Source organism: Onychomys torridus, chromosome 8, assembly GCF_903995425.1.
Source record: "Onychomys torridus chromosome 8, mOncTor1.1, whole genome shotgun sequence".
Taxonomy (NCBI): domain Eukaryota; kingdom Metazoa; phylum Chordata; class Mammalia; order Rodentia; family Cricetidae; genus Onychomys; species Onychomys torridus.
The window spans coordinates 75801536-75826379 of NC_050450.1; the positions used below are offsets into that span (position 1 = coordinate 75801536).

The window sequence follows — 24844 nt, forward strand, 5'->3', positions numbered from 1 at the left end:
TTAAAACACAAATATAATAAATAACAAAAAAGGAGGGAAAAAAAGAGGAGGGCTGAAAGGTGGCTCAGCAGTTAAGAGCACAGATTGTTCTTGCAGAGGGCTTGCATTTGATTCCAGCCCTCACCTCAGGGGGCTCACAGTGGTCCAGCTCCTGTAGCTTTGGGGGCACCAGCACTCACATGGACATTACATAGCTTAAAAATTAATATTTTTTATTTTTAAAAAGAAGAATGGAATATAGCTTAGTGGATGGATATCTTGCCTAACATACATGAGGCCTTGTATGATCCCCAACATTGCATAAGCTGGGTGTGGTAGCACATGCCTATAATCCCACTCCTTGAGAGGTAGAAGCTGGAGGACTAGAAATCACAAGTGTTTTTTTGGTTTTGGTTTTTCGAGACAGGGTTTCCCTGTGTAGCTTTGCGCCTTCTCCTGGAACTCACTTGGTAGCCCAGGCTGGCCTCGAACTCACAGAGATCCACCTGCCTCTGCCTCCCGAGTGCTAGGATTAAAGGCATGCACCACCACCACCGGGCGCGAAATCACAAGTGTTAAGATCATACAGAAAGAGTTCAAGGACAGTCTGCCTTACAAGAGACTCTGTCGGGGGTGGGGGGTGGGGCCCGGAGAGGGAGAGTGATTATCTGAATCTAGCTGATGATTAACAAGATTACTAGTGAGATGGGACATTAATATTTATTATATGATAGTCATGAGCCAGGCAGTAGTTTCCAGATTGAAACTAAGACTCAGGTAAGAATCTGGTCCAGTCATTTATGATCAAAACCAAACTAACTTCAGATTTTTACACATGATACTACATGCTCCTGGAATAATATGAGAATTTATGATTTCAGTAACCTAGATTTTGACCCTAGAGTCAACCAAACCATTCAAGAAACTTGGAAAAGGCTGGAGCTCTTTTTTTTTTTTTTTTTTTAAATTCAAATATAGCAGTTTCAAACAAAGTTGGAGTAACTCAGTCCATCCCAGAAGGTACCTTGTTAAATGTGAGCTAGCACAGCATGCTGACTTGAGTGGCTGACTTCATATGGTCTTCTGGCTGATTTCTTCTCTGCATGAGTCTGAGAATTCCTGGAAGCCAGGGAGAATAAGGAAAATTCCAAAACCTTCCTTGTATACAAGGAAATCTCAATTTTCTTAAGAACTTGGCCAAAGGTTTAGTGTCAGGTCCACAGACCAATTCAGTTTCAGTCTGGGTAGTGATTTCCTATGAAGAAATGTAACTGTAACACACGATGTTTACTAGAAACCTCCTTCCTTTGTGACATCATTGGATAGACTGGAAAGAGAACTGTTTAAGACACTCAGAACAGCAACCACTTTTGTGTGGGACCAAGAACAGCTGCCCTGAAAACAATGAGGATAAACACTCGCACTTAATCAGAATCCTGAAAACAAGCCAGCCGATCAAATATGACATCTACCCAGAAGGCCACAGTCTTTCAGGTGTTAAGGACGGATAAAAATGGGTCTAAGGTAGCAGTTTCTTCACACAGAGGGGCTGAGGTTACCACCTCCACTCAGCGGGGACATGGGTATGTTCCCTCAAGCCAGCGAGGTACTGCTGTCTCCCTGAGCCCTTCTTCCCAGAGAAGATCCGAAGCTGCATATCCCACCACCCACTGTTCAACATCAGATTATCCTCGCTCTCTGTCCCCACAGCCAAGGCCTGGCCTCTCTACAGTCTCCACTTCACGGGGAACAGAGACCCGACCAAGAACAGAGATAACCCGCCAGCGCTCTCCTCATCGGAAGAACCAGTCAGTCCAGACAGTATCTTCCTATCTGTCAGGAGTTCATAGGAATGTCAGTCCAATGAGGGAAGAATCCACAGGAAGAAGTGAGAACAAGCCGAGCCGAGAGGTCGGCTGCCGTTCCTCTTTGGCTTCTGATGCCAAATACCGTCACTTGAGTTTTATAGGTGAAAAAGAGGAGGACCCACCCTCCAAGGTCCAGAACCCCCAGGGGGTTAAAGTACCCCGTAGGGTTGTAGCTCACCCAAAGGATGAAGCTATACAAACAGAGCCCATCCGAAGGACTGCTGTCGAGGTCAAATCAAATCAAAGAAATGTCATCCGTGTCACTAGCAACCATCAGTCAGTCCTTAAAAAGATCCCTCCCCAAGAGCCGGAAACTGGTCTTCCCAGCTCAAGTCTTCTAGAGCCTAAGCAGAAGAACGTGAAAGGGTCATCAGCCCTCAAACTTTCTGTCCTTAGAGATTTAGATGGGGCACCCCGAGTTCCTTCACGTTCAGATCGTTCAGTCTGTATTGAGACCAGGCCCACCTCAAAGGTTTTAATATCAGAAATGGAGCCCACTGTGAGGTCTGCAACCCGAGACCGTGAGGCTGGACGCAAGGTGACCATCTCCTCAGGAAAACAGTCAGTACCGTCACCTCGTCCTATGACAACTCGCACAGTATCTGAAGGACACTATAAATCTCCCCTGTATTCAGAGCTTTCCCCAAAGCCCTCCATCCATTCAGAACTGGAGTTGACCCCTCGGCCTTTGCCTCCAAGGTCCTTACCTAGGTACGGGCCTGGTTGCTCATGGTGGGCCCTACTGAATCCTAAAGTTGAAATGCCCCCAAACCAGCCATCAGTACTAGATTTTGAACCTACGTCCCCTCCTCCCCTAGACCCTTTAGAATCATTTTTTGAAATGGACTCAAACCCTTTCTGTGAGGACCTGATATTCCAGAGAGAAAAAGTAAGCCTACCACCATCACCGAAGGAGTCTTTACACCGAGTACCGTTGACAGACGTACCCAAGACCCCGAAGTGCGCCAGCAAACACTCCACTCAAGGGTTCAATGCTTTCTTCCTGGGTATGTGAGGAAGCAAACTGTCCAGGTGCAGCCCACATTTAGTGAAGTAGGACATTGGGATGGGCAGGAAAGCGCCCTCTCTTCATTCTGGGCCCCCGGGCTGCCTGCCTTCTAGTGCCAGGCTGCTTCTGTCTTTGAGCTCAGTGCTCCACGCCTTGGCTGCTAGCTTCTCTGACCACCCAGCTGGCGACACCAATACAAATGGTTAAATCCGGAGGCAACAGGCGATGCTGCTTAACGCTGCCGTGGAAGGTAGAGAGTGGACTGCAGGGTCAGAAGTAGATGCCTCAGAGCAGAAATACTGCCGCAGGGTGAGGGCTAGCAGGGCCTTTAAACGGAGTGAGGGCCTCAGGTTAACACCCTGGTTCCAGAGCAGAGTAGGTAGGGCACACATGGACTGGGTAAGCGCACAGAGAGGGTGGGAAGACGGGAGAGGGACAGTGAGTGGGGGGAGCTTCTAAAAAGGACTAAAGGCTAAGAAGACTTTCTGGTGGAGACCTGGAGACTTAAGTAATAGAGGGATGAGTGGGTGACATTCCACGGCCAGGAAAAAGCAAGTTTCTGTTACTTTCAGATGTTTCTGAGGAAATGTACAACCGGATCCTCTGGTGGCTGAAAGGTCTGTGTTCCCTCTTCTTGTGGGGGCCTTGTGCAAGGCTGGGGGGGGTAGAAGAAGACAGGTGAGAGAGTGGCCTCCACGCCTGTCTTGTACTGCTGGGACTTCTGGAAATTCTAATGAGAACTCACTTCTGGGAAGGAGAACAACATAAGCCCCATCCATGGTCCTTAATCTCATCTATCATATGTTGGGGGGTTCTGTTGGTTTTTGAGACAAGATCTTGTTATGTAGCTCTGGCTGGCCTCGACCTTGCTATGTAGACCACGATGGCCTTGAATTCATAGAGATCTGCCTGCCTCCAAACTGCCAGGACTAAAGGCGTTTGCCACACCCGGCTTCTACCGCGCCTTTTCAGATTTAATTTATTTGATGTGTATGGGGTGTTTTGCCTGCATGTAGCTCTGTGCCCATGAAGGCCAGAAGATGGCATCAGAACTCCTGGAACCAGAGTTACAGACAGTTGTGAGCTGCCATATGGGTGCTGGAAATTGAATCTGGTTCCTCTGCAAGAGCAGCCAGTGACATCTTAACATCTGAGCCATCTCTGTAGCCCCCTGTCATGTGTTTTAAAGAAAAGTCACCAAAACAAACTACCTGCTTTGAAGTCTTGCCCATTGCTGACTCCACAGTGGCACTGGTCAAGAGTTCAGAACTCTCTGCCTCACCTCCACTTGTTGCCCTGGTAGAATCTCTGAGCCTGCTTGCCCCTTCCCTCTCCACGCCAGTAGGTCTTGCATTCACCTCTGGAATCATTAGTATCCTCACAGTTCTTTTTGTCCCTTTTTATGCTTGGCCACTGGTGGCATCGGAATGTGAGGATCAGACCTTGAAGAGTGTGTCTTGGTAGCAGAGAGTTCTTACTATAAGAATATGGCATGATAAGCTCCTATCTTCTTAACGGGACACAGGCCGTTAAGAAGGCTCTGGATGACGTTCCTGGGGAGGTGAGAGTCCTGTGAATGCACTCCAAAAAAAAAAAAAAAAAAAAAAAAAAACCCAAAAAACCAAAAACCAGTGTGAGCTGCCTTATACGTAAAGCCCTTATCACGGTGCTCATCATCAGGAACATTCAGTAATCGTAGCCACTGTTGTTTGGGACATTTGAGGCCCTCGGAAGTTACTTGGGTTGGGTTATAGCCATATCACCTGGACATCTTTAGTAACACCCTCTTTTTCTCCTCATGTTGATACTTTCTGAATTCCATTTGCTACCCCCTGGAAATGGCTGGCTTCTTCTTCTTGGTTACGACAGATGAGGAGGTAAGAATCCGTCTGGGAGGAAACTTCCAGTCCAGTGCCCCACCCCTGGGCACTGCCCTCTGATGGGAGGGGGTGTGGAAGGAGACAGAGCTGAAACATGTGGTTGGGTAGGCTGTTCACTGCACAGAAGGACGCTGTGTTGCACCCAGGAAGACTTGTACAAAAGTGTCACATGAGCTAAAATTGCCACTGTGAAGAGAAAGAACAGCGCTCTTTTGCCCGGTGCTCTGTGGGAAACTGGGCAGCTATGGGCTGGGTCATTCCCCATCTGGCTCTTCCCTCTCCTGCCTAAGGCACTTCAGAAAGGGGTCGCCTTTCTGGGTTACACACTATTTGAGTCCTCCAGTTGGAGAAGCATGAAGTGGGCTCTGTTCTTGGCAGCCCTGTGTCCTAAATTTGGCAGTGTCCTGATTTTCTGGTGCATTTCCAGTGCATTGAGTGTTCCCTTAAGTGTGTGTGCCTTTCTTGGTCCAGGTTTGATGAGGTGGCGTAAGATCTTCCTGCTTCCATTCATTCTTTGACCACATTTGTCTCTTACCCAAAGCCTGACGAAGGCTTCTAGTGAGTCCCATCCATGGCTGACTGGCCCGGGGTGAACAGTTGACTTCAGATGGAGGAGGAGTGGGACAGCAAGAGCTCAGATGACAGAACAGCTGAAAGGGAGGTGTCCAGGAATGCAGCTACCATCCCCTCTGCCAAGAGTTCTTATCCAGCCTCAGGCCTGAACTCAGCTGTGAGTGGGGGCAGCCACTTTCAGAGACCATCTCCAGACAAAGCTTGTCCCTCTTCTGTTTTCCTCCTGTCCCACCCCTCCTTCGTTCCATGGACAGTTTTTTAATCAGACGTGTGACACTCTACTAGGCACTAATACACACACACACACACACACACACACACACACGCATACACACACACCAGTTCTGACTACACGAATAGGAGATAAGACATGGACAGGAAAGAATAATAATATGTACTAGTCTGTGCCCAAATAGCCAAACAACAGGCTGAATGAATGCTCTTGGAGGGGCTTAGGAGAGGAGGGTGAGGAGAGGGTGGTTACACCCTTCTTTCTGAAGCCATGGGGAGATATGGTAATACAAATTTATACCTGTGGTTCACGATTTGATGTCTGTGCCTGAGCAGGCTCCTCCCCAGCCTCCCCAGCCTCCCCCCTTTTTCTGTGCATCTTGTTTAGTTTAGGAAGTCAAAAGCCTTGGCAGCAGAATGACTTCTACCCAAAATAGCTCTTAGCCTGTCTGGATAATTACAGCTCTTCAGCCCTGTTCAGCAGCAAAGCTGCTTCCCCAGAAGCTGGGAAGAGAAGGCTCTCAGGCAGCTGGGCTACTGGTCCTCTCTGGTTCTCTGGAAGTAGGCTTTGGATAGAGTCGGGCAATGTAGTCTCCATGAAAAGCCAGCTTTCCCAGCCTGTCCTTTCAGGTCACATACCCTCCAGGCAGGCCCAGGATGGGGACTTTATGGTCCTGGGATGCAAGGACTTTGGTTCCTCTGATTTGGGAATGCTTGACCATAGAGACTGTTCCAGATTCCATTCCCAGCAGGAATTCTCTAGTGGCTTGACCCCAGGGGCTGGCTCATGAAAGGCATTATTTGTTACTAACTTCATAAACTCCAGGGGTTGGGGACATAAACTCCTCTGGGTCCACAGCTACAGACGATGCCAGATTCAGCCCATGTCTCTGTCAGTCTCCTTTTGTCTAAGGAGTGGGGTTGAGAGATGCATCTCATCCTTGGATTGGGATGATAGGGGATGGAGTCTCCTCAGAGAAGACTGTGCTAGACTGAAGGGAGCATTTCTAATGTGTGTCTATTAGCAGAATCTCAGCAAGGAGGTCCTTCCAGGCCTTCAGTGGGTCAGGTAAACTGCATTCTCCTCTGGCCTGTGTAGTTCCTGAAAACAATGAAGCTCTTAATATGAAGGGCAGCAATACCTCTGATCGACTGGACTACTCCAGCCCCAAGATCACATGTCTGCAGGATACCCAACCTGCTAGCCTCTGGATGTGACTTCCTAGGCTATCAGAGGACAAGGTGGTTTCCTCCTTGCTCTATCTATCAATTATGCAAGAAACCAACTCTGGAAATTAGGACAGGAACCAGAGGAGGCCGTTTCAGTGGTACTCAAGGCAGACTGGAAATATCTTCAGGGTAACACATCATTTGATCCCCGAAGGCCAGGGTGGTCAGACTCCTGTTGACTTCTGAACCCTGGGAACATTCTGCTCCAAGGCATTTTGTTTACAGAGGAAAGCCCCAAGTCTCTTAGGAACTCAGGAGTGTCTACATTCATGAAGGTGGTAACAGAATCCTAGAATGTAAACTATCTGAGAGGAATCCTGGGAACTCACTTTCCCAGGGTCCCCATCCCTCCTGCTGTGTGTAGACACCAATGTTGAAGGCGCTGAGCCATGGACGTGAAAATGAAGCAGGGCACCTCAGAAGGCTTTTCACAGCAGCCTGACCCCCACTACACAGCTTCTTAACCTCTCAGATGACACCTTGTTCATTTTCAGCTACCATGGGCAGCCAGTGCTGGAGCAGAATGAACAGCTGGTGACTTCTGGCCATGACTTGCTATTTGGGGACAGGTTCAGTTGACCAATTCATAAGGGTTTATTCCTCAAAGTCCTGCTTTCTACAAACCCTCCTTAGTCCCCGCCAAACCAAGACTCATGGAGCGCTCTACCTCAGCACTAACCTCTGAAGATAAGGAGTTGAGGGATGATTTCCCAGCTTCCCCTGAGACCTGGGCAGGCTTATTCTTAAGCCTGTTGTGATGAGGAACACACACAATTCCTCCTTGGCTTTGATGGTGGAACCAAAGCTAACTTTCGTACTTTTTGTTGTCAAAATAATCCCACACGGACACATACATTTTGGACTTCCTAATATACGTTTTTCTTTTTTTTTTTGGTTTACTTACTTTATATGTCTGGGTATTTTGCCTGGATGCATATCAGTGTACCACATCGTGCCTCTTAACCCTAGAAACCAGAAAAGGGCACCAGATCCCCCGTAACTGGAGCTACATATGGTTGTAAACCACCACATAGGTGCCAGGAATCAAACTTGGGTCCTCTGGAAGAGCAGCCAGTGCTCTTAACCATTGAGATAAATCTCCAGACCTCCTCTCCACTCCCATCAGTGGACCTTGAAGAGCTAATTGCTTTCCTGACTGGACTCCACTGCCAGCTCTGTTAGAATATTTTAGTGATGTTTGAGATGGTGATTTTAGGAAGGGGAAAGACAGCAGGGCTTAGGTGGATTAGGAGCATTGGCTTCAGGGGGCAGGGTACTACTTGAGTGAGGAAGAAAAATCTTTAACGCAGAAACCACCCTGACAGCTGTTCATGACAGCGGCCTTCTGGCTGAACAGCAGAAATGACCATGTCCCCTCACCCCCTGCTCAGCTGCCTTTGGTTCAGCTGCTGTGAACAGGAGGAGCAAGACAGCTGTTCCTCAAGGGCTGGACAAAGGCTTGGGGGAGGGGAACAGCATGGGAGTGATGCCTTCCAGTTCCTGAGAGGAGCCCCATCGACCCGGAGAGGCCACATCTCTTCCTTGGTATACCCACCACAGTCAAAGCCAGCTGAGTCCAGAGAGGATCTGTACTGGCTTTTCTTGGAATTTGGGTTGGTTGGTCTAAGACCAAGACCTGAAAAGCCGACCCCACAGGTGGCTGCAGCATAGTCCAAAGTCACTTTAAGGCATTTCTCCGGTCTTCTCTGCTCCCACCTCTCTATACCCGATACACACGGACACTCCTAGTCCTTTGGAGGGAAACATTTGAAACACCCACGGTTGGCAACAGCTGGTTGGGTGTTGATAATGTCCTCATTTGCAGATGTAATAACTACTATTCATTGTAGTGATTTTTACCATACCATGTTACTGAATATTTATAGCAAACTATGGAGTAGACTTTTTTCTCTACTTCACAGATGAAGAAACTGAGGGGAGGGTCTGCTTTTTTTTTTTTTTAATTTTTCTTTTTTTCTTTTTTTTTTTGGTCAAAGCTGAGAACACTAAGGAATATCCCATTCTGGGATTCCCCTGTGCAGTACACATGTTCTTCTGTGACTGCATCTTCCTCTAAATATTTCAGAAACATCAAGAACTGTGAAGGGGATGGTGTTACTGAGGGCAGCATTCATGTCTTTGCATGTGAGTTATGAGGTTGAGAGGTAGCCTGTGCTTGAGAGCAGACAGAATGAAGGACAAGTGATGGGTCAATGAAGTACAGAGCCTCAAGGCTTGTCTGTGCACTAAAATCGGAATGGAAAACTAATTAGTGCATCATTTTAGTGGGTCCATATTGATTGGCCAGTTCCTGGGGGTAGGGCCCTGGTTACCATCACATCCCCTGTTCCCTGTTCCCTGGATAGAAGTCAGCAGAGGTTGAAACAGAAGACACACTCTAGCCCTTAAGGGGCTTTTGCTTAATTTGGGAGAGAACCCTGTACAGGCAGGTCACTTGAAAGGGTGTGGACATCCAAGGACAAACAAGGTCTAATGAGATGAGTCAGCAAATCCTCTAGCACTGAAAGAAACATTTAAGAAAGCCAGGGTGGGGGGGAATACCTTGTCTCAATATGACAAAAACCTTGGTAAATCAGTTCCTAAAGACTGCAGGGCAGTAGAGTCAGTGACCTGGGGACGTGCGAGGTATTTAAAGAGGCTGGGAAGACAGAAGAAGCCTCTTGGAAGAGTCAGATCATTCAGGGAACAATGACATCAGAAGACATGCAAGGCCCTTCCTACCTGGAACTCCTGTGGCTCAGAGAGGGAGTTGGACATTCTTCCTTTATTGAAATGGTTGGCTTCTAGCACCTTGCTAGCCTCAGAGCTTCTCTGTCTGCAGCCAGATAACAGGTGCCAGGAAACAAAATGATCCCCAACCTCGACACCCACACCTCAGGCCTGTTCCAGGAACACTAGGCAGTGGCTGGGGGTGGGGCTGGGGGTGGGCTTAAGGGAGTTTTGTTTCCTGCCTCTGTACAGGTTTACTGAGGTTTCCTTGAAAGATACACCCCAACTCTTTGGTTCCAGAGAGCTCTTCACTGTATCATCAGGAAGTCATTCCTTTGTGGTAGGAGGGAAACACAATTGGTTCCTGACCACTTATGCTGAGAGGCAATAGTGGCCTTCGCCTATTGCACAGATCTGAAATGCTGACTTTCGGTGGTAATCAATCTTGGACTTGAGCTTAGGTCCTGGCTTGGCCCCCACACAACCTCCTTACTAAGCTGCTGGGCCATATGCAACCTTCATCCGTGAATGACACAGTGGAGGACACTACAAGGTATTCTGTAGAGGACGCCGGGTAGTGGCCTCAAGCTGTGATTGCTGGTTTGCATTTCTCAGGGAGTGATGTGGTCCGCTGTGCTAGCTGTGCGTCAGCCTCCAGATGTTTGGCTCCCCATGCTCGAGAAACCCAGGAAGTTGTACTCTAGTCAAGGGCATCAATGCTGCTTACCTGGCTGGATGTTGATGTTCAAGGGAGAACCAGAGTCTTGGGAGCTATGTGGTGTTAAGGCAAGGTTGGCCAAGCCATCTGACAGCTGGGGGTGGGAAGAGTGCTCTTGGTCATCCTCAAGGGTGGCTGGATCTGGGCTGTGCTGCTGACCACCTACGGATCCTGCCCCAGTCAATACAGAGAAAAAGCTAGAAACTGTGGGCCAAGCTCTCACAGAGCCCTCTGAACACTACATCTGGGGTTAGCACACAGGCCTGTGGAAGTGGAATGGCCTATCTTCAGCTGCTGATTCACCTAGTATGCTAAAGTGCCACATTTAGGAAGGGACTGGGTGCCATCAAGATTCATGCTTCTCGACTCAGATCTGAGTTTTATGGTCCTAGGCTTCTTTCTTTTGGGCCTTTCTCAAGGCAAGCGGGCACCAACATGCCTCAAGACATTTAGGGCTCTGCAGCGGGCACTGGAAAAGAGCTGTGGGGTTGAGTCCCAGCTGAAGATAAGCTGGCTGAGCTAGCTGCCTTTTGAGATATTTCTGGGTCCACACTTAGAGTGGGTTAGGGCTAGATGATAAAGGAAAACAAGACTTTGTGGTTAGACCTGCCTTTGCCGCCTCCTTTTTAAATGTGTTTATGTGCACATGTGGAAGCCAGGCCAGAGTTTTGCCTTGGGTGTTCTTCCTCAGGACAGCCACCCACCCTGTTTGTTTGTTTGTTTGTTTTCCAGACAGGATGTCTCATTGGGACCTGGGGCTAACCAGTTGGGCTAGGCTGGCTGTGCAGTGAGCTCCAGAGAGCTGCCTGTCTTTACCTCCCTTGAGTTAGGATCCCAGTATGCTACCACACCCAGCTTTTTATGTGGATTCTGGAGATCAAACTCAGGTCTTCAAGCATGCACTGCAAGCTCTTTATAGACTGAGCCCTACCATCTCCCCAGCCCAGGGGCTGCTTTTATTTATTTATTTTTTTTTGGGTACAGAATTTTCCCCCCACTCTCACCCACATGACTAGAAAGACTGACATGTATCTTACAGGTGTGTGCTAGTGGCCTGGGCCTGTGACACTCAGATGTTACAGCAGCAGCAGCAGCACTGAGGTCTCCCTTTTATGTTTTTGTTTTTCTGGGCGCAGCTTGAGATCTCCTGTCTACACACAGGCCTTCGTCGGGAACCTGTTTGTACCTTCAGAGGGCCCTCCATGAAGCCAAGCTGCGGCCCCACCTTGTGCCTTTCTTAATCTTCATAGCTAAACTTCTGCTTTGTTCTTATAGTCTTACAAGACAGTGGCTCTCAACTTGTGGATCGTGACCCCCTCTGAGGTCGCATATCAAATATTTACATTAGGACTCATCATAGTAGTGGCAAAATTGTGGTTATAAAGTGCTGGTTTCTTTGTTTTGTTTTGCAAGACAGGGTTTCTCTGTGTAGCCCTGGCTGTACTAGAACTCACTCTGTAGACCATATTGGCCTTGAACCTCAAACTCAGAGATTCGACTGCCTCTGCCTCCTGTGTGCTGGGCTTAAAGGCATGCACCATCACCTCCAGGTGCCAACAAAACAATTTTATGGTTGGGGACCACCACAACACGAGGATCTGTATTGAAGGGTCGCAGCATTGGGAAGATTGAGAACCACTGCTCTAAGGCCTACAGAATCACACAGCACACTCTCCTTCCACACTGCATCCGCTTTGGGAATGACAGAAGGAACAGTCAGAAACTTAGAAACCATCTAGTTTTACCCCCTTATGTTTTGGGGGTGGAAACTGAGGTCTTGAGGGGTGGAGTTGCCTAGTCTCCTAGCTAGGAAGGCTTCTCAGCCTGCTGGCACTTGTACTATGAGGGACCTATGGCTGGGGAGCTCAGCTTTGCCTGAAGCATGTTCAGGAAGGGGCCAGTCAGTCAACCTGCCCTTGGGGAAGGGCTTTGGGGGTCAGAGAGAGAAATGCTTCTGGAAACTTCCATAGGAGCCTGGCCAGTTCAGACCTTACTTAACTCAGGAAATCCCTTCCCAGCTCTCCGTTCCCAAGCATCTCCTTTGGGCTAGCTGCTGCTGTGACCCTCTTGACCTTCTAATGCTCCTAAAGCTGCCGGGGCATTCGTCCTGCTGCATTTCGCCGGCCAGTCTGGAGGAATGGCCTGCTTCACTAGGTTATGTTTGTCTGGCCTTTCTAGAGGCCCTCCACACTCTGCTTTGCTCTAGGCAAGGCCCCCCTTCCCTCTTACCCAACCTGCCTCTCCCTTCCACCTTTCCAGCAGATGATCCCTGGATAATGTATGCAGCGAATCCTCTTTAATCTTTAATCTGGGGTCTTGAACAAAAAGGAGCCTGCGGCTAACCTGTGTCTTTTTCACAGCTTGAGTGGAGGTGGAGGATGTCTGACATTTACCTCATAGGAGGTGTAGTGTGGGTATGAGCAGTGAGTAACTTGGATGTTCCTTGTTGAATCTCCAGGGGTAACTAAATGCTTTCTCTCCAACTCTTGGCTGTAACGTGCCCTCCCTGTGCAAAGGCAGCGTCTTCCAGGGATGCCAGGTGGATTGGTTTATTCCTCTGTGGTGATTGACTCGAATTCCTACGGTGCAGCACTGCCTGGAGAGACCATTCTAGAAAAAAACAGTTGCCTTGTGCAGTCCTGGGCTTCTGGAGGAGCTCAGCGCAGGCACCCACCACGGCTGCAGAGGTGCAGGCCCCGCCCCGGACCCGACTAGCCCCGCCCCACCCGGCCACCAGAGGACCGCACTCTGCAAGGCTAGTGGGGGCCCGCGGTGCAACGAGGTCCGCGCGCAGCTCCCACCGCGGGTTGCTGGGGCGCTGTCCAGGCGGAGCGGACCCGGCTCGGGCTGCAACCATGGTAAGGAGAGCGGGCAGCCGGAAACGCAGGGCCTGCCACTCCCGGGCGGCTCCGAGGGGACGCACGGCGCTGCAGCCCTGGCTGGGCAGGGCGGGAGGTACTGTCCCTGGCTCCGGGTTCAGACCAGGCACTGCTGGCGCTGGGCGCCGTGTCGTCGCTCTCAAGTTATTCCTTCTGATCTGGGTTGCTTTGAGTCGGCCGGGACCCCCAGGGTGCTGCCCAAGGTCTTGGAAGGAATAGGTCAGTTCTGTGGGAGGTGCCTGCTGGTAGCCTCTGGTGCTAGAGAGGACCGCACTGACGAGGATGGTAGGGGGATAAGTAGCGGCCCTTGTCGGAATCAGCTGTGTTACCTGGATGACCCTTCCTCGTTCACCTCCCCCCTGGTGCAGAGACCGGCACCAACTTCCTTCGGAAAACACAGAGGAAATCCATAAACACTGCCAGCCTCACTAAAAGGGATGGTGACATACAGGATCCGCATCCCTTGGACCTTTCTCAGAGAGGAAGAAGAAAGCCCAGTCCACTATCGTGCAGGGGCGAGATCATCCCTATCCCTTTGCCTCCCAGACCAGAGCCTTGGGAAACATTCCTCCTGCTGCATCTACCCCCTCCCTGCAACTAGGTCCCTCTGCAGTGTGTGTGGGGGTTGGGGGTGGGGACTCATTCCTGCCACCTGCCTGTGAGAAAAGAAGCTGTAACCCCAGATAAAAGTTTTCACCCTTAACTCTGAGGATACCAGCTCTTCTGCTGTTGTTGCCAGAAACACAGTGTATGGGTGTCAGGGCTTCCAGACCACACACCATCCTCTTCTTTCCAGACTTTGCCTTCTGCATGGGGAGGCACAAGCTGTTTACAGCAGGAGGGGATTGGTGATCAGCCCACAGGGCAGGATGTTGGCTGTGAGCAGCTGCCAAAAGGGAACTCTGGGCCGTGTGGATCAGAAGCTCCCAGGTCTAGAAAGGCCAACCTTTTGGGCTCTTTTCTCTCAAGCTGCGTCTAGGCAGAGGCCCAAGTTTTGGCCAGGAAGTATTAGTGATCCTATGACCTACTCCAAAGGGGTTCTTGGGAGAGGCCAAGTAGTGCTTGTCCTTGTCCTAGCCCCCCACCTCCTTCCCACATGGGAGATGGACAGACTGATTGTTCCAAGACAGAAGCAGTGTGGGATAGCGCTGAGTCTCCCCAGTGCTAAACCCAGCAGGAACCGGGGGCCTTGATCTGCCACACACTGGTTCAGTTCAGCTGAGGTCTTTGGGCTTTCCGCTTGGCCGAGGCCACCCTGCTCTTTCCTAACTAAAGATACCCAAACACTACCCAGATGTCCAGTTTTAGGCCTCTGCCCTCACAACCAGCCAAGAGCTTGGGCTGACTGGTTCATGTCAGGCCGCACTTCTCTGTCTTGCGTCCTGCCAATGGAGGTCAGTACCCTAGTGTCTTTGGAAATCAGTGGAGAGACCTCCAGCTGAAGAGCTCCAGGAAGTTTAATTTCCACAAGAACAAAATGATGACAGGACAGATTTAATGACTATTCTGTGACTTGAGATGCACCTCGTCTTCAAATTGGCTTGAGGTATTTGTCACCTGGGAATCCTTTCATTCCCCAGCTGTCCTGGGGGCCAGGCCAGGCCAGTGAAGCATTAAAACTAAGGCACTATTCAGGCTTACGAAAGGTATTTCTGTCCCAACCAGAAACGCCAGCCTCCTGACTCCTGGTGGAATGCTCCCTCTGTACTTCCCTGCTAAGACCCCTGATGGGTCTCCTATCTAAACGGGAGCTCTGAAGCCTCTGGGACACAAGCCTCCTTTGATGTGAACCCATGTTCCACAGAGACCAAGTATCCTAGAGATTCTGTGGAATAGCTGAGGAAGTTGGTCAGGTCTTCATGGGTCCAGAGGCCATGTATCTATGGATGGCTGGAGTCCTCGGAGCAAAGACTCCTTGGTGGCTGGGTTTCCCTGCGGGGAGATCTGGTGGCAGTTTTCTGGACAGTGGGACAGCAGCTTCTTGTGGTAGGGGAAAACACAGGGACACTTGGGAAGAAGTGTGTGGGGCCATTCCCGTGGAAGCTGTACTCAGGGGTTATTGTGCTTCCCCACTATTCTTTTGTGCTGCTTCAAGTTAAGGTCAAAGAGATGGAAGGGATTGGAATCTCTGGGGATAGGTTCCTCGGGTGGCTGTCCTCATGTACTGATGGGCCAAGTCACCTTAGGGATACCTCTTAGTCCTCAGGCGGGCTCCCGTGACCTTAGGGGTTAACAGGCTGAGGCTGAGTGGATCAAGGCTGTGCTGCAGACTTGTGGGAGGTTGGTGCTGTGCCCACCAGGATAGGAAGCAGGCAGGCATCATGGGATAGCCAATCAGAGGAGGAGGGGACTGCAGAGGGACCCAGTGATCCTGCTGCAGCTGAGCTGTCCTTGGAGGGTGGGAGCCTAGGGAAGGGGAGGGGAAGAAGGGGTGGATATTCCACAGGCTTTGTTGGCCCCTGCCAGAGACAGAGTAGGGTCAAAGAAAAAGGGGGAAGGAAGAAGCCAGGAAGCCAGATGACAAGGCAGCATCGAGACAAGGCTGTTTCTGTGTGAGGACCTTTGCCTGGAGCTAAGATTAGACCTAGAGCTTGCTGGCTGAGGTCTGAAGTGTGAGGCATGGACCAGTCACTGGGATGGCAAGGGAATTCTGTCCCCGAGGAGGGGACTGAAGCTAGGGTAAGATGGCGCTTGGGGAGATGGGTAGACCTAACTGGTCTTCCACTTGGCCTTGACCGGCATAGGAACTCAAGAGTTGGAAAGTAGTTTGGTCCCTGGCAAAGCCGGGGGAGGTGGATAGACAGATGGGCAAAGGACCTAGTGCCTTAAACTCCTTGTCCGGAGCCCTTTGGCCTCTGCCATGCTGATGGACAGTCAGGTCCGTCAGGGAAGATGGTGGTGCCGGGATCCCGGTAGCTCTGCCGGAAGACTCTGTGGGCTTGGGATTTCCACTAGTGCATCCCCGCATTCTGTCCTTCTGTTCTGTGCCCGGGAGAGAATGCAGCCCTTTCTCAAATGCTTAGCTTAACAACAACACCACCCCCACCCCCACCCCCAGATCAACTTCTGGGTCATTGAAGGGTAGTGCAGGGAGATTTTCTGGAATTCCCCAGACTCATTAGCTGTCAAACATCAAGACCTGCTCCGTCCTTTCTCTGCTGTAGCATAATTAATTTGGCCAAGCTAGGACACTCTCGAGAGTGGAAGGGGCAACAATGAATCATTATGTTAGACCAACAAGCATAAACTGGGTTGTGTGGCTACCCCAGTGGACCTCAGATGTAATGGGTGAGAGAAATCTGTATAACCAGACTTGCCTCAGCATAGCCTCTTGAGGGCACTAAGGCCCACATGCTAGCTCCCGTTCCCTCTCTTGTGTCCAAGCAAACTCTAAGGACTGGTGATCCGCCGGTGTAGGGACCTGAGTCATACCAGACATTTCTCCCTAACCTCCCTTTCTCTATCTCTTCTAGCATAAACCTGGCAGTGTACATGTCTGTCCCTTTCACTTCTGACCTCCGTAAAATGGGGCTATGCAGGAACGTTGTAGCCATCTTACCTCTCCTACTCTGAGACTTCACAGTGGGCCAGGGTAGCCCCACTGGCTTGGCCAATCTGCAGAGGGTGACTCAGCCTCTGCAGCTGGCCCTTGTCCATTGTCTGGGGGTGGCACGTGGATGTTATGAGACAGAGATGAGCCCAGCACTGCCAGGCACCCCACAAAGAATGCCGACCCCAAAAGGAGAGGGGAAACTCATAGCTATGGGGGACTGAGGGCAAGAGTTGGGGAAACTGCTCATCTTCCATGGTGTTGGTGGAACAGGCTTCCGCAGAGAAGTAGGCCCATTGTAGCAGCATCCCACATCTGTGGTCCATCGACGAGGCTGTAACCTTCCTGTACTGCTGAATTCAGGGGAAATGGGCAAGGAGGCAACTAAGGGGTCCTTCCCTAGATGTGCTCCCAGTTTATGGTACATTTTTAGAGCAGGAGGTCTAGCCATACTTGAACTCTTCCAAAGCTTTCCAGAGATTTCTTTGCCCTTTATCACTGGGCTGCCCGTCACATTTAGCATCCACCGGGGGTAACAGTTACTCTTCGATTCTGGGGTTTAGAGCCGCATTTGTGTGTGGTTCAGCATTTAGAGTAAGAGTAGGGTCAGGGAGCCCAAATCTTGGGCAGCAAACCTGGAAAACAAGGCCCTGTAGTAGAGCATGCACGTCCTCCCCCAGATCCCTGACCAGCAGTGACAGACACTGAACTGGCTGCCGGCTTTTTACTTGCCTCTGCCCACCCTGCCTGCTGCCCCTGCCCTTTCCTGATGCTACACGCCTCTTGAGTGACACACTCGGGTGTTAGACCTCTGCTCCTCTCCCTCTTTACTCAGTCTGATTTCTTTGCCTTTGGGGCAGCCACTGGCCCCTGGCTAGGGCAGACCTCCAGAAATGGCAGCCTCGGTGATAACCTGCTGGGAGAACAGGGCTTTGTAGGGCTGGACTCTGAGGCCCTTTCCAGATTCTTGGCTTGGGGAGGCTAGTGAGCAGGTGCGTGTGGGGTAGGTGTGAGCGCTTCCTCTGGCTTTGCTACTGTTCCTTTCCCTTCTAACCACAGTCCTTTCCTTCTTTCCTCTTCACCTTCTGTCTTTTGCCTCAACTTCCCATCCTGCTCCCACCTACTCTACCCCAACCCCCAGATCAAGCGTTTCCTGGAGGACAGCAGTGATGATGCCGAACTGAGCAAGTTTGTGAAGGATTTCCCAGGAAGCGAGCCCTACCACCCACCGGAGGCCAAGACCAGGGTGTCCAGGCCCCAAATCTCGGAGCCAAGGCCCCAGACCCCAGACCTCTGTGATGATGACCTGGAGTTTAGAGCCGCCTTGTGGCCTCAGTCCTCTGAGAGTCAGCAGTACTGCTGTGCCCCGGCCCCTCTCAGCCCTTCCTCCAGGCCCCGCAGCCCATGGGGCAAGCTTGATCCTTATGATTCCTCTGAGGTAGAGACTCCAGCCCTACCTATACCATTCAGTGGGTGGGTGCAGAAAGACCCAAGGGAGGGCACAAAGACAGCCTGGGGTAGGTATATGGGTATGTGCACCTGCATCAAATGTGTCCGCAGGGCCCTTTTTGCAGATCATCCTGTGGATCAGCCCCAGCTCTAAGGTTTGTGCCTTGAAGGCCCTGGAAACTCAGGTCACCGTAGGGACTGATGACCTGGCCCATGGCCCTATCAAAGGAGAGGGCAAAGACCCAGAAGAGATGAGGAAGGCTGGAGATGGGAGCTGCTTCTAACCCTGTGCATTATGTCTTCCTGTCCACCAGGATGACAAGGAGTATGTGGGCTTTGCAACCCTCCCCAACCAAGTCCACAGGAAGTCTGTGAAGAAAGGCTTTGACTTTACACTCATGGTGGCAGGTAAGAAGGGGCAGGCTGGGCAGGGCAAGGGGCGTTTCAGGCGGAACTGATGTGGCTGTCTGAAGAGCGCATGGGGAGAAAAGAATGAGCTTCAAATGGCTGTGCCCTTTTTGTAAACTCAGGCAAAGCATGGCCAAAGTGCGCAGGTTTGGGGGGAAGAGGAGGTGGGAATGATGCCCTTAACAGTCTTCTAGTATTTCCCCGTCCCTTGCTACCTTGGGCGGTCTCTTGACTTTGTGCAACCAAGATGGCCGTACAGGCTTCCTCCCAGTTCTGAAATACTGTGCTTTGGTTGATCCAGCTCCTCTTGACAAGACAACAACAGTTTGCCCCAGATCTTGATCAGGTGGACCTTACCTTTTGACTTGGTGCCTCTGTCTTCTCTCCCCTCAGGAGAATCAGGCCTGGGTAAATCCACTCTTGTCAACAGCCTCTTCCTCACTGACCTGTACAGGGATCGGAAACTCCTCGGTGCCGAGGGTAAGGAAAGGAAAAAGAAGCTAAAACTCCCATGGGTGCTGCAGATAGGGCCCCCTCTGCCATGCTGGAAGCCCTGGCTTCTGAGACAGATGTATGGCTTCTTTCCATAGACCTGTCTGGCCTGGCAGTTCACCAGCCAGCTCCCTGAAGATTTGGGTGCTGTGCTGGGCACGGTGGGGCACGCCTTTAATCACAGTGCTCAGGAGGCAGAGGCAGGCGGATCACTGAGCTGGAGGCCAGCCTGGTGGACAGAGAGTTCTAGGCCAGCCAAGGCTACCCTGTCTCAGGGGCCAGGGGTGGGGAATTTGGGTCCTGAAGCAGGGCAGGGACCAGAATCCTGATCTTTGAATGAGCTTCTGACCCCTAAAGGATTCCAGGAATCCAAGAAAAAATCCTGGAGCAGAGAAGAGGCTGGGGCCAGAGCCAACAGCCACCGGCATTTCCTGTGTTGGGAAATGTGTTTTTTGCTGGTTCCCAGGGAACAGGCCCTCAGGCGCCTGGGGGTGGAAAGGGAGGGTCTGGACAGCAAAGCTAGCTGGGGTGGGCAGGTGGTTCTGGCTGGGCAGGACCATGCCCTTGCCTCAGTTTCCCTCTCTTCCAGAGCGGATCATGCAAACGGTGGAAATCACTAAGCATGCGGTGGATATAGAAGAGAAGGGAGTGAGACTCCGGCTCACCATTGTGGACACACCAGGTTTTGGGGATGCAGTCAACAACACAGAGTGGTATGTCTGACCCAAGTTCAGCCCCAGCTGCTCCTGTCCCACCCACTTACCGCACGCATCTACACAGGACACACACAGTCACAGACACAGTTATATTTGCTAGGAGGAAGAGGTCTGTGACCTTACTGGACAGCCGTTTCTTCTGTAAATGAGAAAGGATTGGACTGCATGGTCTTATTGATTTTTTGAGACAGACCTACTATGTAGACTAGGCTGGCCATGACCTCAGAGATCTGCTTCCCAAGTACTGAGTTTAGTTTTTTTTTTTTTTTTTTGGACAGGGTTTCTTGTTGTATAGCCTGGGATTCACTATGTAACTCAAGTTAGCCTTGAACTCAGTGGTTCTCTTGCATTAGCCTCTCAAGTGCTGGGAATGCAAGTATGCACTACTGTGCTTAGCCCCAAAGAGATGGTTTTTACTATTCTTCCCAGTTCTGACATGTAGTTCTGTGACATTTGTGAGGACACAATATGAAAAGTCTCAAGAGAGCAAACACCTGTGAAAACACGTAGGCTCAACACAAGCACCATTACCCTCCCTTCTTTCCCTTCACAGCAGTTATTTTAGACGCCACAAACAAACCTTGTTTAAAGGGAAATGAAGGGAGGTGTGAGGGAAAGAAAACAGAAGAGCAAAGGGAAGGCCAGGTGGCATGACAGCACACTAGTGCAACCTCAGTACTCGGGAGCTGGAGGCAGGACCAGTTCAAGGCCAGTCTCAACCGTGTAGCCAGCCTGTGTAATATGAGACTGTCTCAACCACCAACCACCACCACCACCTGAAAGAGTTGGGGGAGGGGGTGGAAAGAAGAAGAAAAAGAAGGGACCCCAGACATCCTTGGGACGATCTAACAGAAGAAAGGTGTTTTTGGCACACATGGTTCACACACACACCCTTAGCTCTTGTTTTTTCATAACTAGTGGATGCTTAGGTCATGATCACTCATAAGAGGATAGGTGCAGGCGATGGATAAAAGGCAGAAGGGCAGGGCGTTTGATGAAGAAATTAGGCAGACGGTACCAAGAGCACGAATCCTGATTGACATTTAGCAAACTGGTTGCAGTCTCTCTCCTAATGGAAAAGACCAAAACCAAAACCCAAAACAACAACAACAGAAAACACTGGCCATTTCCACGTCATCTGTTTGATCAGAAAATAGCCCAGAATTATGCCTATGCATTTTAGCAATAGCAACTGCAGGACTAGCAACAAGATTTGTGGGTCTCCTTGTTCATAATTGTAAGAATTTCAACATGTTACGAACAATAGCAGACCAAAATATGGCCTTTCTGATTGCAGATTCCTGTGTGTCTGCACAGGCAGTCATGTATACCCATGATGCTTATCCTAGATAACGGTCTCACGGACTAATCAGACCCTCACAGGCATTTCTAAGCCCTCATCGTCTGCTTTATTGTTACAACATGTGGCTATTCTCACAGATAACTGGTTCATCATCAGCTTTTGTCTAAGCCTTGACCGGATGGCCATCTTTCACATTCTTGCTACAGAGCTGTGCTAGTTAGTGGTACATGGTCTTGTGGTTCCCATCAATGTTTCTGATGGGCTGAGGAGATGCCATGCTGGCATCTCCTTTCCTGCTCTAGCAGGGCCTCTCAGCAGGCAGCTCCTCCTGAAGTGCTAGTTCCAACCAGTGTAGGAGGTACCACTTTCAATCGACTTACCTGCTTCTGCTTCTAATAAATCATTTCAATTTCAGTGAGAATGCCCTTTCAATAATACTAATAATTTCCAGATAATTCTACTTCCCTGTTTATAGTGCTCCTGCATAGATACTAATTTAATTAACCAGCAGAATAAACAGAACATAAACATCAAGGTAGACTTTTTTGTTGTTGTTTTTACAGACAAGGTTTCTCTATGTAACAGTCCTGGCTGTCTTAAATCTCACTCTGTAGACCAGGCTGGCCTCGAACTCACAGAGACCTACCTGCTTCTGCCTCCCAGGTGCTGAGTGAGATTAAAGGTGTGTGCCACCGCCTGGCCCAAGGTGGATATTTTAAGGGATGCAGAACAAACAGGAATGATCCGCATCCCTGGGATGTGTACAGCCTGGTGGTAGTGGGGGAACAGAGGGAGAGCCATTTTGTAACCAGTTGTGTCCATCTGATAAGAAATGAGTGGGTCCGGCCATGTGTAGTTGCTGACACTGAGCTAAGTCGCAAAGCCAGGGACTCAAGTGGTAGAGAATTTAGTAGCCAAATAATCTGGAGCAAGTCTCTCCCAGGATCCAGATTTAACTTCTTTGTGTATAAAAATGAGGGTGCTGAGCTCAAAGTGCTGCTGTCATGGCTGTGAGGATTAAACTAGGTAATAGGAGAACAGAAGACCTGAAAAATGAAGTTCTCAGAACACATGAAGTTCTCAGAACACACGCTCACATGGGGAGGGGGCACTGTCTAACCATGGGGACAAAGTCTGGGAAGGCGTCACTGGGTGAGTTCATCATTGTATGGACATCAGAGCGTCTGCTAACACAAACCCAGATGCTATAGATCAGTTACTGGACACGGCCTCTCCAAGGCAAGGGACGAAGTAGAAGACAGAGGAGGCCGCACAGTAAACATTTCCTACAAGTAGAAAGCATACCCCAAAGTACAGCGAATGAAGTGATGGCCGTTGGTTACCACTTACCGATGCAGACGATTTTGTGTGCTGGACTCATTTATCATGAATTTACTGTGCATTGTGTGTGTTTGTGTCCTGGGGCTGAACACAAGTCACTAAGCTAGTGTGGCACGCATTCTTACCATCGGAGCTCTCTTCATCAGCCCTAGTTTTCTGTGCTATGAGGTTATGATGGCGGTACTTTTATTTTTAGTTCAGTTAACATCTTGTGGGACTAGTGAAATATGTGGATCCAAAGTCGATTCAGCATTGCTCCGTGGTGGTGGACTGTGTGGCAGTATACCTACGGCTGTGGGGTGAAGAGGAGAGCAGGGGGTTGTTGGGGTTAAAGGAACATCCCTGGAAGAACTGGGTCTTGGATGAGGACTAAAGGGTTTGGAGAGGCAAAGGCTCTGGGGCCAGACTGTGACCTTGACTTAGGCTTTCCCTGGCTTCTAACTGGCATTCACCTGCTGCCACTTGGCTATCCTTCCTTCCTTGCCTGGTTACCCTTCTGCCCCCTTTCCTCACCAAACTAGTATTTATTGAACTGCCTGTGTGCCCAGTCTAATTTTCTATCCAGATGCGAGATCCTCCCATCCTACCCAGGTACTTCCCTGGAAGGGAAGTAAAGCCAGCCAGAGGAAAACAGGGCTCAAGCCAGAGCTCACCAGGCAGCCCCCACTCCCACACTTCTCTGTCTCTCTGTCCTTGCCCCAGCTGGAAGCCTGTGGCTGAGTACATCGACCAGCAGTTTGAGCAGTATTTCCGAGATGAGAGTGGCCTGAACCGCAAGAACATCCAAGACAATCGGGTGCACTGTTGCTTGTACTTCATCTCGCCCTTCGGCCACGGGTATGGTCTGAGCCTGAGGCTCCTGGCACCACCGGGTTCTACTAAGGGAACAGGCCAAGAGCGCCGCAGGCAGGGCTGCCACTAGCAGGTGGTCACAGGTCCCTGTTCCCCAGGCTCCGGCCATTGGATGTTGAATTCATGAAAGCCCTGCACCAGCGGGTCAACATTGTGCCTATCTTGGCTAAGGCAGATACACTGACGCCTCCTGAAGTGGACCGAAAGAAATGCAAAGTGAGGGGAACTGGTGGAGGAGGGGGGAGTCAGGCGGGCTGCTAGAAAAGATGGGGTACCCAGAACTGTGGACCCCCCTCATCTGTTTACCAGATCCGGGAGGAGATTGAGCACTTTGGAATCAAGATCTATCAGTTCCCAGATTGTGATTCTGATGAGGATGAGGACTTCAAATTACAGGACCAAGCCCTAAAGGTGGGGCCACCCTAGGGCAGCCCTTTCCCATCTCAGGGAGTAGCACTCTATAGAAGGACAGACTGTTGGGGTGGAAGAGGACCCTGTCTTCTTAGAGCGCAGCAGAAGATACAAGTGGAAAGGCCAGGTGAGGCCAAGGATGCTGACAGCAACCATAACTTCTTTTAGGAAAGCATCCCATTCGCGGTGATTGGCAGCAACACTGTGGTAGAAGCCAGAGGGCGGAGAGTTCGGGGCAGGCTCTACCCTTGGGGCATTGTGGAAGGTAAAGCTCTGAGCTGGTGACCAGAGTGTCCTTGCCCTTCGGGGCTCTTCTTTACCTGTGACCCTGGCTGACTCCTAGCCTTGCCGTGCAGTGGAAAACCCGGGTCACTGCGACTTTGTGAAGCTGAGGACAATGCTGGTGCGTACCCACATGCAGGACCTGAAGGATGTGACCCGAGAGACACACTATGAGAACTACAGGGCACAGTGCATCCAGAGCATGACACGCCTAGTAGTAAAGGAACGGAATCGCAAGTATGACCAGAAGCCAGGACAAAGCTGGCCAGGGGAATCCCAAGTTCTCCCCTTATGACTCTGCAGGCCCCAGGCTTCACTCAAGTTGGTGCTGGGGTCCCCCCAACCTTACTACCCTTTCCCCCCCTCCCTTCAGCAAACTGACAAGAGAGAGTGGTACTGACTTCCCTATCCCCGCTGTCCCACCAGGGACAGATCCAGAAACTGAGAAGCTAATCCGAGAGAAAGATGAAGAGGTGAGAGCGGTGTGCTGTGGCTGTCTGCCTGGGATGTCCTGTTTGATAATTCTCAGTGTCTCTTGGCTTGGGAATAGAAAGACCCCTGGCTCTGGTACCTATGTGGGCTGTTGAGTGGCTCTGCCATTTTCATCTTGTGTGAGGGCTACCACGGCCTCAGACTCAAGGGATTAGAATCTGGGGACACTCCTCCAATACAATAAGACTCTCCCTATCAAACACCTTGTTTTGACGTATGTGCCTATTTCAGCTTCGGCGGATGCAGGAGATGCTACACAAAATCCAAAGACAGATGAAGGAGACTCACTAACTGGCTTTTGGACCTGAATATTTAAATCTCTTCTTCCTGCCCACGCCAGCCCCGCCCTGCACCAGCTCTGCTCAGGCCCCTGCAGCAACCACCACTTCGCCTTATACCCCTGCCGACTTCTCAGAGACGCAGAGGAAATAAACTTTAATGTATATGTGGC

At 50.5% G+C, this 24844-nt stretch overlaps 1 protein-coding gene across 8 annotated transcripts; it reads left to right on the plus strand.

Annotated features, from left to right (window-relative positions):
• Positions 1 to 1440: 1440 nt before the first annotated feature.
• Positions 1441 to 24844, plus strand: Septin4 (septin 4). Of its 8 annotated transcripts, XM_036195387.1 has the most exons (14): positions 1441 to 2854; positions 3429 to 3473; positions 4726 to 4733; positions 17789 to 18085; positions 18411 to 18504; positions 18898 to 18984; positions 19586 to 19709; positions 23059 to 23193; positions 23307 to 23424; positions 23518 to 23619; positions 23788 to 23884; positions 23976 to 24138; positions 24328 to 24374; positions 24625 to 24691. In XM_036195387.1, exons 1-13 carry the CDS (start codon positions 1441 to 1443, stop codon positions 24344 to 24346), a joined length of 2703 nt encoding a protein of 900 aa, XP_036051280.1. In that variant the 3' UTR covers positions 24347 to 24374; positions 24625 to 24691. The 8 variants fall into 8 exon arrangements, with proteins under 8 accessions (XP_036051280.1, XP_036051282.1, XP_036051285.1 ...); XM_036195389.1 differs by lacking the exons at positions 1441 to 2854; positions 3429 to 3473; positions 4726 to 4733 and adding an exon at positions 12932 to 13076 and having other exon boundaries at positions 24275 to 24374; positions 24625 to 24844; XM_036195392.1 differs by lacking the exons at positions 1441 to 2854; positions 3429 to 3473; positions 4726 to 4733 and adding an exon at positions 12932 to 13076 and having other exon boundaries at positions 24625 to 24844.

Bases quoted from the DNA above. Each gene is read 5' to 3' on its own strand.
- Septin4 (XM_036195387.1), top strand. From the start codon at position 1,441: ATGACATCTACCCAGAAGGCCACAGTCTTTCAGGTGTTAAGGACGGAT. The intron at 2,855-3,428 runs GTATGTGAGGAA...TGTTACTTTCAG, and splicing joins GTTCAATGCTTTCTTCCTGG to ATGTTTCTGAGGAAATGTAC. The intron at 23,425-23,517 runs GTGAGGGGAACT...TCTGTTTACCAG, and splicing joins TGGACCGAAAGAAATGCAAA to ATCCGGGAGGAGATTGAGCA.